Source organism: Sus scrofa, chromosome 3 (assembly GCF_000003025.6).
Source record: "Sus scrofa isolate TJ Tabasco breed Duroc chromosome 3, Sscrofa11.1, whole genome shotgun sequence".
Taxonomy (NCBI): Eukaryota; Metazoa; Chordata; class Mammalia; order Artiodactyla; family Suidae; genus Sus; species Sus scrofa.
The window spans coordinates 37,707,976-37,723,294 of NC_010445.4; the positions used below are offsets into that span (position 1 = coordinate 37,707,976).

The following is a 15,319-nucleotide window of genomic DNA, read 5'->3' on the forward strand; positions in this document are numbered from 1 at the left end:
ACTGTTTCCCTTTTAGGTTTCTTGCTGGCCAGTGAGGCGGGGTGCGACTTTGATTTTTTAAAGGGACACTGTCAAGATAAAAATCATAGGTTGTACCGCTGCCACCCCATGCAGTGCCGGGGCTGGCTGCAAGGGCTCTCCCTGGTGCTGGCCTCAGTGTGCCAGGAGCCTGCGCTTCACAAACTCCACGCGCACAGGCACCGCAGCGCCCGGCGGGGCAGGCCTGCCCATCTGCATGGCTCTGGAAGAGCCCAACCCTGTGCCCAGCGGCCTCTCTCGGGGGGGTTCCTCTGAGCAGCAGGTCCTGACGGGGGCAGGCATAAGAGTGCCTGGGGGCTCCCCACACGTGGGCCCAGCTGGGCTTGGGGAGGGGACCCCAAAGCCCAGCAACATCTTCAAGGACCAGCATGGCCTCATCATCTTATCACCAAGTCTCAGCCCTAAAGGTGGAGTTACAGGCACCGATCACCCCTGCTCTGCAGGGATCCAAACTGACTCACGGGAGAAAGCGCAGCAGTTGGGCTCTCCAGTGATATGTGGCAACGGCCACACAGGGAATGGGACAGACAACAAGGGCCACTTCCTTGGGACGGAACCTCCAGAGAGGAAGGCGCTCTGGAACCTGCGAGGCCACTGGCCCAGGCCCAGGCTGCCCTGCACAGTGGGGGCACCTCAGCTCCAAGACAAAAGGGACACACAGGAGGGTCCTGCCTGACCCTCAGACACCAGGACAGAAACAGAGGGGTGACAATGACAACCCACCCCTGGAATTCCCACCATGGCGCAACAGGATCACGCAGATCTTGGGAGTGTTGGGATGCAGGATGACTCCCCAGTCCGGCACAGTGGGGTAGGGATTTGGCGTTGCAGCAGCTGCAGCATAGGTGGCAAATGCAGCTTGGCTCTGATCCCTGGCCCAGGAACTCCACATGCCGCAGGGCGGCCAGTGACCTGCTCTCTCCACCAAAATCATGGTATGGGAGAAAGGGTGCTATTCCGATATCAAGTCCATTCTTCAATGGTCAGAGGGCCTGTTTTGGAGCCTGGAGCCCTGGTGCTGACGGGCGCCCGGCAGGCAAAACAGTGCGGCTGGCCCAGAAGAAGTGGGGTGACGGGCACCCCACCCGCAGGGGCAGCCTTACCCCTGATTTAGTGGCGAGACCACACCCTCAGATTTCAAAAACAAAGCAAGAAACCTGAGTCTTAAGGAAAATTCCCAGACATCTAAACATTGGCCCAATTTTCAGAGACACTGGGCAGAAAATACACACCTGCTGGCCCTGTGCTGTGGGCAGGCCAATCCAGGGCGTTTTCCTTTTCATTTATTTACTTATTTATTCATTCTTTTCTTTTCCTTTCTTCTTTCTACAGCCACACCCTCAGCATATGGAAGCTTCCAGGCTAGGGGTTGAACTGGAGCTGCAGCTGCTGGCCTACACCACAGCCACAGCCATGCCAGATCCAAGCCACGTCTGAGACCTACAGCAAAGCTTGCGGCTAATGCCGGATCCTTTACCCACTGAGTCAGGCCAGGGATCGAACCTGCATCCTCATGGATACTGGTCAGGTTCTTTAACCTGCTGAGCCCAACGGGGACTCTCCCTATTTCCTTTTTAGAGACATGGCAGGGCCTCTAAGGCTCACTGGATCCAAACCACCTCAGTCAAGAAGCAAGAACACAGGCTCACTGGCTGACAACCCTCGGAGCCAGCCAGGACCCAGGAGCTGGAGAGCCCAGCCTGCCCCACGTCCATGCTCCATCCTTCGGCCCCACCTGTCCAGCTCGGAGGCCCCCCTTCGGCCCCCATCCCCACCTGCGTCTCTCCCTCCCTGTCTCTGTCCTGCCCATCTCACTCTCGCCCGCTGCACCAAGGTCTGACCCATAGTTCTCGGGGAGCAAGCGAGGTGGACGGCAGCTGAGTGCTGTCCTGCGTGTCCAGGCAGGGGACAGGCGGGCAGGAGTGAGGATGTGTCACAGCCGCCCTCGGGCAGGAACAGGGTGACCCTGGCCTTCCGGCTCCGTGGAGCAAGGGGAACGGACACCGCAGCTCAGACGCCATGCAGGGTGACCCACACTGCAGGCACCTGCTATTGGCAGAAGTAGCGACACTCTGGCAGCTGGCGCTCGCCGGGCCCGGCCTGGTCACCCTACTCGTCCTCAGAGCTGCCCAGCAGGACCACCCCTGGCCCACTGGGCCGATGAGTCAGAGGCCGGAGGGGTGGCAGGCAGGGCTGCTGGCCCGACAGTCTGGGGCCCAGCCTGGAGCTGCCCAGAGGGCAGAGCCTGGGCACCTCCTTCTGGCCACCCCTTCAGGGCCTCCTTCACGGCCGGGCCCACTGGGAGCTGGACACTGGCCTCACCCGAAGGTGCACCCCGCACACGGGGCGGGGGTGTCCTCCAGGCTCCCCCACTCCACCCCACGCCCTCCGGGGCAGGAAGAGGCACTTACAGAATGCTCCTCATGGTCCATGCTCTGGGCCAAAACGGGGCTGAAGGAGATGGGGGACAGGGCCCCTGGCTTCTTCCTCACTGCCCGGATCTGCAGCAGGGCCCGGAAAGCTGCGGCAGAAGGAAGGGGTTCAGGTCAGGCAGGAGGCAGCACCACGGAGACCCTCCAAGGTTCGGGGACACTGGCCGCCCAGCCACCCTGCCACAGTCCCAGGACAAGCCACGCGGCTGGTCAAAGGCAGGATTCTCTTTGATGCCACTCTCAGTAATATTGGGGGGGGGGAGTCTCCTCAGGCAAGAGAAACAAAAGCAAAAATAAACACAGAGGGCCACCTCAAACCTAAGAGCTTCTGTACAGCAAAGGAGACGACAACAAAACGAGAAGGGCACTGACGGAACGGGAAAGGTATCTGCAAAGAACGCATCTGAAAAGAGGTTAAAATCCACACATAAGTATCTGTGTACAAACCGGTCACACTGTTCACCGTAAAAACAAGCAACTCAACTTATAAAATGGGCAGAGGATCAGAACAGATTTTGTTTTTTCCAGAAAAGACACACAGCTAGCCAACAGGCACATGAGAAAATGCCCAACTTTACGAGCCAGAGAAACACAACTCTGAACCACACCCCGCACCTGTCAGAACAACTCTTCACAAAAAGACAACACATAAGGGCCGGGGAGGACAGGGAGCAGAGTGGAGCAGAGGGAAGCCTCGTGCACGGGTGGCGGGAATGCGAGCTAGTGCAGCCACTATGGGAAACAGCATGGAGGGTCCGCAGAAAATGAAAAGAAAGGGGAGCTTCTGTCGTGATGCAATGGAAATGGATCTGACTGGCATCCACGAGGACGCAGGTTCAATCCCTGGCCTTGCTCAGTGGGTCAAGGATCCAGCATTGCCGTGAGCTGTGGTGTGGGTCGCAGACGTGGCTCAGATCCTGCGTTGCTGTGGATGTGCTGTAGGCCGGCGCCGTAGCTCTAACTGGATCCCTAGCCTGGGAACCTCCATATATGCAGGAGTAGCCCTGAAAAGCCAAAAATAAAATAAAGAACTATCACACGATCTAACGATTCCACTCCTGGATATTTTGCCGAAGGAGAAAATCCCACTAATCAGAAAAGATACATGCACCCCTATGTTCACTGCATTATTCATAATACCCCAGATACAGAAGCCCATCAATACAAATGGATAAAAAAGATGTGGTGTGTATACAACGGACTATTAGCCATAAAAAAGAATAAAATCCTGCCACTAATGACAACATGGATGGACATTATGCTAAATGAAATAAGCCAGATAAAAACAAATACTGTATGATTTCACTTATATATGGAATTTAACAAAATAGGAGGTTCCCTGGTGGTGCAGCAGATTAAGCATCCAGCATTGTCACTGCTGTAGTTCAGGGTGCTGCTGCGGCAAGGGTTCAATCCTCTGCCCTGGAACTTCTGAATAGTGTTCATGCGGCCAAAAATAAATAAATGAAAGAATTTGAATAGATTCCTTCCCAGAAGCTCAAAGGAAGCATGCTGCTTTCGGAGATTGAAAAAGTACAAATGACTTCCGGAAGACAGTAATCCTCAGATACAAGGAATTTTATTCAAATATAGCTGATGAGGAGTTCCTGTTGTGGTGCAGAGCAAATGAATCTGACTAGGAACCATGAGGTTTTGGGTTTGGTCCCGGGCCTCGCTCAGTAGGTTAAGGATCCAGCGTTGCCATGAGCTGTGGTGTAGGTCGCAGATGCAGCTTGGACCTGGCGTTGCTGTGGCTGTGGTGTAGACCGGCAGCTGTAGCTCTGATTTGACCCCTAGCCTGGGAATCTCCATATGCCGCAAGCATGGCCCTAAAAACCAAACCAAACCAAATATAGCTGATAAAACTGTGATAACCACAATTTTATTTTAGTTTTCATACATGAAGCATTTGTTTTGTGAAAATTAAGTTGGTCATGAAGTGATATTCCATGAGATATTAAAAAGAGTATATTAATTTGTTACTGAAAACTGGGAGTTAATGTTGCAGCTTAGAGGTGATGAGCCCGACTAGTATCCATGAGGACTCAAGTTCAATTCCTGGCCTTGCTCAGTGGGTTAAGGATCCAGCATTGCCTCGAGCTGTGGCGTAGGTCACAGACGCAGCTTGGATCCCATGTTGCTGTGGATGTGGTGTAGGCCAGCAGCTATAGCTCCGATTAGACCCCTAGCCTGGGAACCTCCAGGCTGCCTCAGGTGCGGCCCTAAAAAAACAAAAACCAAACCTTTTTAGGCCCCTAGGGTTTCTCAAGGCCATAGTGATTAATTGCTTTGAAGTATAATTTTAATATAGCTGTGAACGATTCAATGGAAAAGTTTTATAATGAACAGTCATGAACTTAAGACCTAAATGTTAGCAAGAAAGAGCTATCTCTATGCCCTGGAGTTTCACATCTACCAACACATCACTTCCGAAAGTGACTTAACACATCTGATGGCTGTCGGGAGGGTAAATGAGGAGTTTGGAATTAACACACACACACTACTGTACGGAAAACAGACAACCAACAAGGACGTACCGTACGCACAGGGAACTCTACTCGATACCCTAATAAACTACACGGGAAAGGAATCGGACAAGAACGGAGACACACCCGTGTATGTGTAACTCAGTCGCTCTGCTGTACACCCGAAACTGACACAACACTGTACGTCAACTATCCTCCAACAGAAAACAGAAGCTAGAAATACATCCATCCGATAGTCTTGATGCTAAAACCAAAACAAGCTGTCATTCGCCTACTCAGAGAGCAGGCCCCGCAGCTCCCACAGGAGGGTGCTCTCACCACCACACCTGGTCCCTCGTGGACCCAGCAGGAACCAGGCCAGGATGTGCACCCACCAGCAGGACCTACAGCCTCAGAACATTGATTCTTTTTTTTTTTTTTTTTTCTTTTTTAGGACCGCACCCTCGGCATATGTAGATTCCCAGGCTAGGTATCCAATCGGAACTGCAGCTGCCGGCCTATACCAGAGCCAAAGCAACGCCAGATCTGAGCCGCATCTTCGACCCACACCACAGCTTACGGCAACACCGGATCCTTAACCCACTGAGCGAGGCCAGGGATCAAACCTGCATCCTCATGGATACTGGTCAGATTCATCTCCACTGAGCCATGACGGGAACTCCCTAAGAATGTTTATTCTATCAGAGGACAGAGATTTCATTTAGAATTAGGCCCAGTGTGACAACCTTTGACCAAGAAAGGCTGGATGCTCAAAGAAACTGAATTTAACCCTTGATCGTTTACACTCAGCACATTTTTCTTTTTCCTTTTTTTTCTGTCTTTTTAGGGCTGCGCCCACAGCATACAGAGGTTCCCAGGCTAGGGGTTGAATCAGAGCTGTAGCCGCCAGCCTACACCACAGCCACAGCAATGCAGGATTTGAGCCACGTCTGTAACCTACACCACAGCTCACGGCAACACCAGATCCTTAACCTACTGAGCGAGGCCAGGGATCAAACCTGCGTCCTAATGGATCCTTGTCGGGATTGCTTTCTGCTGAGCCACGAGAGGAACTCCTCAGCACCTTTTTCATTTCACTGTAATTTTTAATCCAAATATTTCCCACAGACTTTTTTGCAGGGGCAGGGGGGCACATCCACAGCAGGTGAAGTTCCAGGGCCAAGGACTGAATCCACATCACAGCAGTGACAACGCCAATCCTTAACCCACTGTGCCACCAGGGAACTCCCAATTCTTTTTATTATTATTATTTTTTTTTGGGGGGTCTTTCATCTTTTAGGGCCACACCTGCGGCATATGGAGGTTCCCAGGCTAGGGATCAAGTCGGAGCTACAGCTGCCGGCCTACACCACAGCCACAGCAACTCCAGATCTGAGCCACGTCTGCGACCTACACCACAGCTCATGGCAACACCAGATCCTTAACCCACTGAGTGAGGCCAGGGATGGAACCCACATCTCATTGATACTAGTTGGGTTCCTAACCCACTGAGCCACGTTGGGAACTCCTCCCGTAATTCTTTGAAATCCAGATTTGACTGATAAACTTCCGTGCAGGTCACCACACACACGGCCCTGCAGCCCCTCCTGGCCGATCGTCCCGAGCCTCACGTCCCCAGGGACAGACTACGCCACCGCCGTCGTCACGGCTGTCACCTGCTGTGTCAACCACCAGCCCCTCTCCCCACGTGGCCCCACTCACGCAGCCGGCAGATGGGGCAGTTGCTGGCCTGGTAGCGCAGTGTGTCCGCACACGAGTTGCAGAGGCACAGGTGGCGGCAGGGCAGGATCAGTGTGTCCCGCAGGTCCGACAGGCACACCACACACTCGTTGCTGTTGTCGCTGTTCTCCTCGTCCGAGGGCTGCAGGGACACCCAGGGGCCCAGGTTGGTGGCTCCCGAGGCCGGAGGCCAGGGGTGAGGGTGGGGTTGGAGCCTTCCCGTCCCATTTCGTCTGGGGGCTGCGGGGGCGCAGGGAAGGCCCCGGGGGCAGAGGATGAGAACTCAGGTCTCCCGTTCCTCAGATCCAGGGAGGAAATGCGGAGAGAGGAGACCTGACAGAACGTGGCTTCCGAGGCTGCCCATTCACTTGGTTAAAACAAACAGAAAAGTCAGGCAAGGCTAACACGTTGAAATGTTTTCCTTAAGTAGCAGCAGCTTCTGGAAAACAAAATTCGTTTCTGGATGAAGAGACAGGGATCGGCCAAGTCCAGCCTGCCACCTGTTTCGAAACAGCCTTACTGGAACGAGCTAGTACCCCGTGTCACCCTAGTCCATGGTGGCCTCTGCGTGAAGCCAGCACCGAAGGACAGACTGGGCCCGAGGGTGGAAGACATTAACGAGCAGGCCGACGGGAGAGTCAGCCCACCTCTGGGGCAGAGCCTGTGACCCGGGCAGAGAACACAGCCTCCAAGTTCCAGCTGCCATGGAAGCTGGCGTGAGACTTCAGAGCTTTCACTTTTGGCTGTGCCCATGGCATGTGGAAGTTCCCAGGCCAGGGATCAAACCCGCACCATAGCAGTGATAACGCCAGGTCCTTAACTCACTGAGCCACAAGGGAACTCCGCCAGATATTTTTTAAAAAGAAGCGGCAGTTTCATTGGAGCCTTAAGACAATGCCGAAGGCACAGGCTGAGCTGGACACAGCTCTGTGGGCCACTGGGCTCCTGCCACAGGCAACAGAAGGCAGGCCGGCCAGCAGGTCTTGAGATGGGAAAGGCCGAGGCCACAGTGGCCAAGGCCAGAGGCACCGGGGGGGGGGGGGGGGGGAGGGCGCGTGTCCTCAGGCTGCCCTGATGCCCAGTGATGGTAACAAGCCCCAGGGCGTTTGCTGAAAAGGACAAGACGCCCCACGGACTCTGCTAACTCTTTCAAAATGAGGGGAAATGATGGAGTCTGGGGTTCTGGGGCCCCTGGGGGAAGGCATGGCAGAGAAGTGCCTCACCTGCCACCAACCTGCAGGGCCAGGACCCGGGGCCCCAGGCAGGTCACCCTGGGTATGCATCGTGCAGGTGGGAGGAACATGTGGGAGCGAGGCTGGCCCGGCACCCGGCAGCACCACAGGCACGTACCTTGGTCTCCTGGTTGTTCTTGTTCTCGATGCCGTAGATCTCCTGGAGCAAGTAGCTCACCCGGTCCACCTGGAGGGCAGAGAGGCGTCTGATCATCTGCCCCTCCCACCCCACTCAAGGGTTCCTCTGCACCCGCCTCCCAACACCCCCTCCCAGGTGCCAAGTGTGGTTGCTAACTCTGTCTGGCGCCACTGGCATGGCGGGGGCACTACTGGAGTCAGGCAGGGAGAACGGCCACCTGCCCAGCCCACCAGCAGCTTGGGCGCTGGGCTGGCCAAGGCTGTGCTCACCGCAGAGGGCATGGAGCCAAGCTCTCCACGGGCCCGGCAACCCCCCACCTCACCAGACCCAGTCCCGGAAGAAAACCACCTTGGAGGCCTCGTCACCAGCCCCACGAGTGGTCAGCGTCAGGCCTCGAGTTGAGCATGCTCACAGGGGCCTTTCCCACAGTTCCCAGGGATCACCCACCACAGCCCCAGCACAGCTGGTCAGCCCTCCCACAACACGTGCCCTGACCATCACTGGGGTCTCCAGCCCTCCTGCCACCTCCAGCGGCTAGACCTGCCACCGTTATCTTCTCCTTTCTTTTAGAAAACAACTCCAATCCTGGGTTACAGCTGACACACCTGAGTAGCTGCATACAAGGATAACCTGATAATCATGGCTTCAGAAACAGATCCGCCACGGTCACGATTAAATCAGTCTCTGGAGTTCCCATCGTGGCTCAGAGGTAACAAATCCACTAGCATCTATGAGGACGCGGGTTAAATCCCTGGCCATGCTCGGTGTGTTGAGGATCCGACATGGCAGTGAGCTGTGGTGTAGGCTGGCAGCTGCAGCTCCAACTGAACCCTTAGCCTGGGAACTTCCACATGTGGCAGGTGCAGCCCAAAAAAAAAAAAAAAAAAAAAATCAGTCTCCATGAGCAGTTCTGGGGGCCCCACTGTCTAAATCCTCACAGTACGTACCCAAATGGGAGGCCACCAGGGATAACTCTTTCTGGTGTTGGATGTGGAATTACCGCCAAGAAAGGCTGTACTGGTCTCCAGCTCCCCCTGGTTCCAGAACATTCCACCCCTCTCTCAAACACAGATTGAGTCGATCAAAGCCTTTGCCCAACATGGAGATATTTTTAGTAATGTGTAATGTAAGGAGGAGAAGGGGAGGCTGCGGCGTCTATTCCCTCCCGCCCGCCCGCCCCCTCTCTGTCCATCCATCCATCCATTCATTCAGCAAACCACACTACATGCTGAGTTCAAGCTGGACAAGACTCTGGGCTACGCCAGTCAATGCAGGTACGAGGGGGCAGGGGGTGGGGGGGCAGTACCCGTGCACACACCCGTGACCCTGACTCCGGGAGCCCAGGCCCTCAGCGATGATGTGACTGGCCACTTCCGCAGCAGCCATGGTGGCCCAGGGAGAATAACCCAGAGACCTCTAGTCATGTGTGCACACGTGTCTTTTAAATCAGAAGGCTCCCAGCAATTCCTCTGGAGGACTTACAATCTGCTTCTGCTTCAAAGGCTTCACGGAGAAGCTGCCGTCGACGTGCTGCGGGGAGAAAGACAGGTTAACTCAGCCGCACCAAAGGCCCTGCCTCGGCCAACCTGCGTCCACGGCTGAGAAAGGAGGGCCACTCGCAAGGCCAGGGTTTCTCACAATGTGGTCCTCTGATCTGGCTTCGAAACTATCCAGAGAGTCTTTTAACAATGTCGCCTGCTGGGTCCCACCCTGACCTACAAAGCCCAGCTTGCCAGGAGTAGCTGTCAAATGCACTCAAGTTCACCACCATCCGCCAAGTTCTGAAGATGGACAGGCACCTCCCCAGTGGCAAGAAGCAGCACCCGGACGGCAAGAACTAAGACAAGTGGTTCGGGTTTGGTCTAATGGCAAAAGCTGCAAAGGACGCCATGCACCTGCGCCCACAACGGGGAATCCCAAGGCCCCAAGAACTGAGAGAAGAGGACAGAGCCACATCGCCTGGTGTGACCTGGGGAGGCGTCCGGGTCCGAATCCACGCAGTTAATCACTGGGCTCCACACCAGAGGCACAGCATAGGCCAGCGCCTCGCCAGAGGACAGAGGCAGCCCAGCAGTCACCATCTCCGCTGACACGGCCGGCCCAGGACGGAGACGGCCATCTCTGCCAGGGCACTAGTGTCACCACACCCCGGGGGGCCAGGGAGAGCTGGGGCCCGGCTGGCTGTACTGACTCCCTGGGGCATCTGGAAAGACCCAGATCACGGGGAGGAGCTGGGCTCGGGGCTGCAGACACACACTGGGATGGGGCAGCCAGGGGTCGGCAGGGCGTGTGGAACAAGTGGTCTGCATCTGGGTTCTTCATGGGGTCCCTGCAGGAGGACCATCTGCCTGGCCTAGGACGGTGCAGAAAACCCTGCACAGCTGCTGAGCGCCAGCCAATGTCAAGGGGCACTGCCGAGTGGGGGTGAGCCCGGGCCTCTTCAAATAGGGCACACGCCCTACTACTTATTCAGGGCCCTCGGGTAGCGGGGACCCTGTCCCAAAACAGCCTTGCCCTCACTTGCTGCGTGGACAGATACACAGAACTGCCTGGCCCAACGAACAGGGCCGACAAAGGACCATCCCTGATGGGGTTCCTGTCGTGGCTCAACAGAAACGAAACCAACTAGGAACCATGAGGTGACAGGTTCCATCCCTGGCCTCGCTCAGTGGGTTAACAATCCAGCGTTGCCGTGAGCTGTGGTGTAGGTCACAGCTGCAGCTGGGATCCTGTGAGGCTGTGGCTGTCCTATAGGCTGGCAGCCACAGCTCTGATTCAACTCCTAGCCTGGAAACTTCCATATGCTGCAGGTGTGGGCCTAAAAAGACAAAAAAAAGAGAGAGAGAACCATCCCTGGAAACTGAGAAGCCCCAGGGCCAAGTCAGCGGTGCGGTGGACTGTCCTCACCACAAACCAACACCCCCAGCACACTGTAAACACAGCCACAAAACACACAGCCAGGAGCCCAAGGACTCAGGTCTGTGTGGGGAAAAGGGCAAAGCCTGAGCTCAAACACACGTAACGCTGAAGGCAGATGTGAGCAAATCCGTCCGCGGAGATGGCCTCTTTGTATGCGGGGCACCCTCTCCTCAGGGACCCCAGGAGTGCCTGCACATCCAGGGCCACGCCAGGCAGGTGGAAGACCCTCGTCCACCCACAGCATTCACTGGGCACCTACTGCGTGCAGGATGCGATGACACGTGAGAGATCACCAGGACAGTAAGGGGCAGGACGGCACTTACCTTTTCAAAGGCAGCCAATAGCACGTGGGCGTGGCCGGTCACTTCCACGACTGCCCAGGAGAGAGGTCAGAGGTCAGAGCCAGCCTCCACCCCACCCCTGCCCCCGCCCGGGTTCTCCTCCCCAGCTCTCAGCCTGTGGGCAGAGCCCAGATCTGCTGGGGGTCCTGCCCTCGCCTCGCCCTCCTCTTCCAGGGGCCCTGCAGCTCCCTTGCACCCCCAAAAGCCGCCACCGCTGACCACCCATGGCTGGCTCTGCTCCCGTCACACTCGGCACATGGAGGGACTCTCGGCAGCACCGAGGAGCCCAGGGACAAGCTGAGGCCTGGCCAGGCTCCAGCACCTCACCCTGGCCTGGGACCCTGCAGCCCAGAGCAGTGGCCAGGGAGAGGCCAGCAGGACTGGCAGGAGGATCAAGGGCCGTGAGGGGCTGAGACGGCAAAGCTCAGGGCTGCCTGCGCCCTGCCAACTGCCTTGTCACCTCCCTGCGTGGACATCAGAACCAGAGGCCCGTCCAGACGTTGTTGGAGCAGCAAGAGCCAGGCTCCGCCACAGGGCACGGGGCAGGCTGGGCAGGAGGAGGACCCTAGGGGGCGTGGGGACAGCACGGCCCACAGGAGGCCCCACGGCCCCAAGCCCACTGATGGGCTGATCGGCTGATGGGCGAGGAGGAAAGGAAAGGCCACTCACCGTCCCCCTCATCTACCACAGCCTGGATGACCACTGGGAACACACCCCGGTCCAGGTCGAAGTTCAGCTGCGGAGAAAAGGAGGCGAGAAGAGTCAGCTTGGGACGGAGGGAGCAGACGCGGTGAGCAGCAGGCCTCAAAGCGACAGGCGGCTAAGGAAAGACAGGCGCCCTTTCCTTCTTGTGGTGACAGATAAAAAAGGGCACACGTGTGTCCTGAGTGTGTGACTCAGGGCCATTAAGCACATCCGTCAGGTCACGTGACCCTCGGCACCACCTTCTCAGAACGTCCTCGTTCTCAGCAGGTGCTCCTTGTCCCCGTCCAGCCCCGGAACCTCTTCTCCACATCCCGGGTGCATGGCCTGCCCCGGGCACCGCAGCCAGAGAGCCACGCGGCATCTGTCTCGCATCTGGCTCCCCCCTTCCCGCACGGTCACGCCACGGGCACAGTCACCTCCAGGCCCAGGGGCAGCCCGGCCGAGTCAGAGCCCACTGCCGGCCGTCACCGGCTCACAGAAGCCGGGCCCTCCGGCTGTGCTCCAGGTGCCGCCTCTGTCTGAGCACACATGGCGCAGAGACGCCGAGTTCAACCGTGACGGCAGGTGCACCGTCTGGCCAAAAAGAGAAGGAAGGAGGTAGAGTGAAGGAGACCACGGGGCTGGGCTCCCGGAGAAACCTCCTCCCACTCTTCCTTCCCCTCTGACTTAAATCCCTCCAGCTGTGGGCCACGCTCCCCCCGACGTGTCCGCTCAGATGCAGGGGCCTCAGTGGCTGGGGGCGAGGGGTGTCACACAGAAGTGCTCAGCCGAACACCCCAGCCACGGGGAGGGTGCCAGGCGGTCCCGGGTGTCGGAGGGGCAGGGTGGCAGGGTCTGCCTCTCCAACCTGGGCTCGGTTTCCCAATCCACGGAAAAGAGGGTAAAAGCCACACCTAAGGCAAGGTTCTGAGTGCAGTGGCCGGCAGGGCATGGTGAGCTCCAGCCACTGAAACTGCGTGTGTCTGGGTGGCGGGAGCAAGGAGGGAGGTGGCCTGGGAGGACCGCACAGCACAGGGGCTCTAGGGCGCAGGCTTGTCGGGAACGTGCACCCACGGCTGCGCTCGGGGAGGTGTGGGGCGTGCCCAGGCCCACCCAGGACCCACGACCTCAGGGCGGCAGGGCCGTGCCGCAAACGCCTGGACTTGGGAAAGGGAGGGACCCACTCTCCATGCTCCTGCCTTGCTCTTGGGGGACCCAAGGGTGGAGGGCGGGGGGCGTGACGGCCACAGACAGGAGCTGCACGGCATCTCCAGCTCTCCCCGGGATGGGACCTGCACGCCTGTTCCTGCCCGCCCCACCTGAGTCAGGGAACAGGGAGCCATCCTGCCAACGACCATCCCAAAGTCACCCTGGTGACAATGGTGAGGCTGGAGGATGCAGAGGCGCTGCCCTCTAGAGAATGCGATTAAGCCCAGGAGGAGGCTGGTCAGGTGATAGAGCCTGGTGGGGAGCAGAGCCCTGTGCAGGACCACCTCCGCACTTGCGGCCGGTCGCCAGGCACTGGAGTACAGCCATCAGTGCCGACGTGGGGGACTCGGGGCTCCGAGGAACTGCCGAGAGCTGCCTCAGGGCCAGCTGACAGGTGCAACGACAGACACGGCTCTGGGCAGGTGAGCACAGCCCTTCTCTCCTCCTGTCCCACCAGCAGCCGGTGCAAAGGAAGCACTCTGCATGCCGACTGCACAGAGCCCTGACGGCCACCCTGGGGGGGTGCTGCTTCTGCCTCCGGCTGAGGGTGGGAAAGCAAGGCCCGCAGAAGTGGCATAAAACTTGCTGATGCTCTGGAGAGAAGGACAGAGCCAGGCCTGCCCCAGACCTCGCCCACCCGTGTCCTCCTCGCTCCTGGGAAAGGCCACCAGTGCTGCCCAGACACGCCGGGACTTCTGTTCTGAAGACTCTGCATTATCGACCCAGCTCACCAGGGGCCTCCTGTCCAGACGTATCCAAACCCAACCAGAAACGTGCAAATGGCTGCATCTATCTGCCCAACATCCAGATGCCCTTTTCAGGTGGCAGCACCCCAACTGTCCTTGAGGAAACTGGGGAACAACTTCTCTCTGACCCTGGATCTGGGAGGCCTGGCCAGAGGATGATATGGGCCTGCCTCAAGCAGGGGCGAAGGGGGGCACGCAGCCTACGACTGTGCCTCCCGAGGGTTCTGGGACCCAGGCGGGGACCACATCACCCCACTGGTCTGCAGGCACCAGCAGAGGGCAAGGCCGACTCATTGTCCTGATGCATGGGCCCTGCAGGGAAGCATAGCCATTCAGCTTTTTCAGCATCTATGCCAATAAATTCCTTAAGTCAGACTGAGGTGTTTCTGTCACTTGCAACCAAGAGTCCTGACACAGACACTGCTGCGAGGGCTCGGCTGTAGCAGCCCCCCCGGCACGTCCCACAAACATTCAGTGTGGATTACATGTCGTCCTGGGGGGGCACCCGACCCGTGGCATTCGTTCCACTGACTCCACAAACCCAACGGAAGACGGCCGTGGCCAACCCCGTGCTGCGGAGGGGACAGAGGCAGAGACAGTGGGGCTCCGTGATCCCAGCTCTCCCCAGACACCAGGGCCGGGGTGGGGGGACCCAGGGAGTGTGGGGGATCCAAGGAGCAAGGGCCACCTCTCCCAAACTCCTGCTCTCCAGACCTCGGCACACATGTCACGCACCAGAGCTAAACATGCTGGGAGGGGAGACCTGCACCCACCCAGAGAGGCTGTGGGCGGGGGGTGGGGGTGGGGCTTCTTTTCAATGCAGGGGAGACTTTCTTAGGGAGACAGCTGCCAGGTCAGGGGAGAGCGGAAGCTCTCGACAGCGAGTCTCGCCCCGGCCCCCGGTTCACACTCCAAGGCATCCTCGCCTGCTGTCAGACGAGGGTCTTTGCAAAAGTCAGGCCAGAGGGAAAGGCGAGCGGCTAGGGGGTGACATGGCTTTGCTGAGGGCATGGTGGGAAAACTGCAAAGAAGCCCCGCCAGCCACAAGGAGACTGTAGGTCCTGAGCTGCAAAGACTCCACAGGGCGGTGGAGTCGGAAATCCAGTGACAGGTGCGTGGGGCAGGCAGCACGGAGCCCGTCTCTATGCCTTCCTCCTCATTTTGCACTGAACCTAAAATTACTCTAAAAAAAGTCTTAAAATTCAGTTAATAAAAACAAAGTGCAGCCAAGAGAAATGAAAACTCACATCCACGCAACAACTTGCACACAAGTGTTCCAAGAAGCATTGTTCCCAACAGCCAAAAAAGGCGGAAACAACCCAAATGTCCATTAGCTAATGAAGCAGGGCCACCCACCCAACGGCCCGTCATCC

At 57.6% G+C, this 15,319-nt stretch overlaps 1 protein-coding gene across 7 annotated transcripts in view; it reads right to left on the bottom strand.

Annotated features, from left to right (window-relative positions):
- Positions 1-15,319, bottom strand: part of MGRN1 (mahogunin ring finger 1) — a 53,309-nt gene that overhangs the window by 13,178 nt on the left and 24,812 nt on the right. For 4 of the 7 annotated variants that reach the window (XR_002342433.1, XM_021086674.1, XM_021086676.1 and 1 more), the window contains exons 6-12: positions 11,977-12,043; positions 11,290-11,339; positions 9,530-9,577; positions 8,027-8,095; positions 6,659-6,818; positions 2,451-2,560; positions 3-68 (exon numbers count right to left, since the gene is read on the bottom strand). Coding sequence is in view for 6 of the 7 variants with exons in the window: in XM_021086674.1 (XP_020942333.1) it covers positions 3-68; positions 2,451-2,560; positions 6,659-6,818; positions 8,027-8,095; positions 9,530-9,577; positions 11,290-11,339; positions 11,977-12,043 (570 nt within the window). In the remaining variant the exon portion in view is untranslated. The remainder of the gene's footprint in view (positions 1-2; positions 69-2,450; positions 2,561-6,658; positions 6,819-8,026; positions 8,096-9,529; positions 9,578-11,289; positions 11,340-11,976; positions 12,044-15,319) is intronic. The other 3 variants (XM_021086677.1, XM_021086675.1, XM_021086680.1) reach the window with 1 other exon arrangement.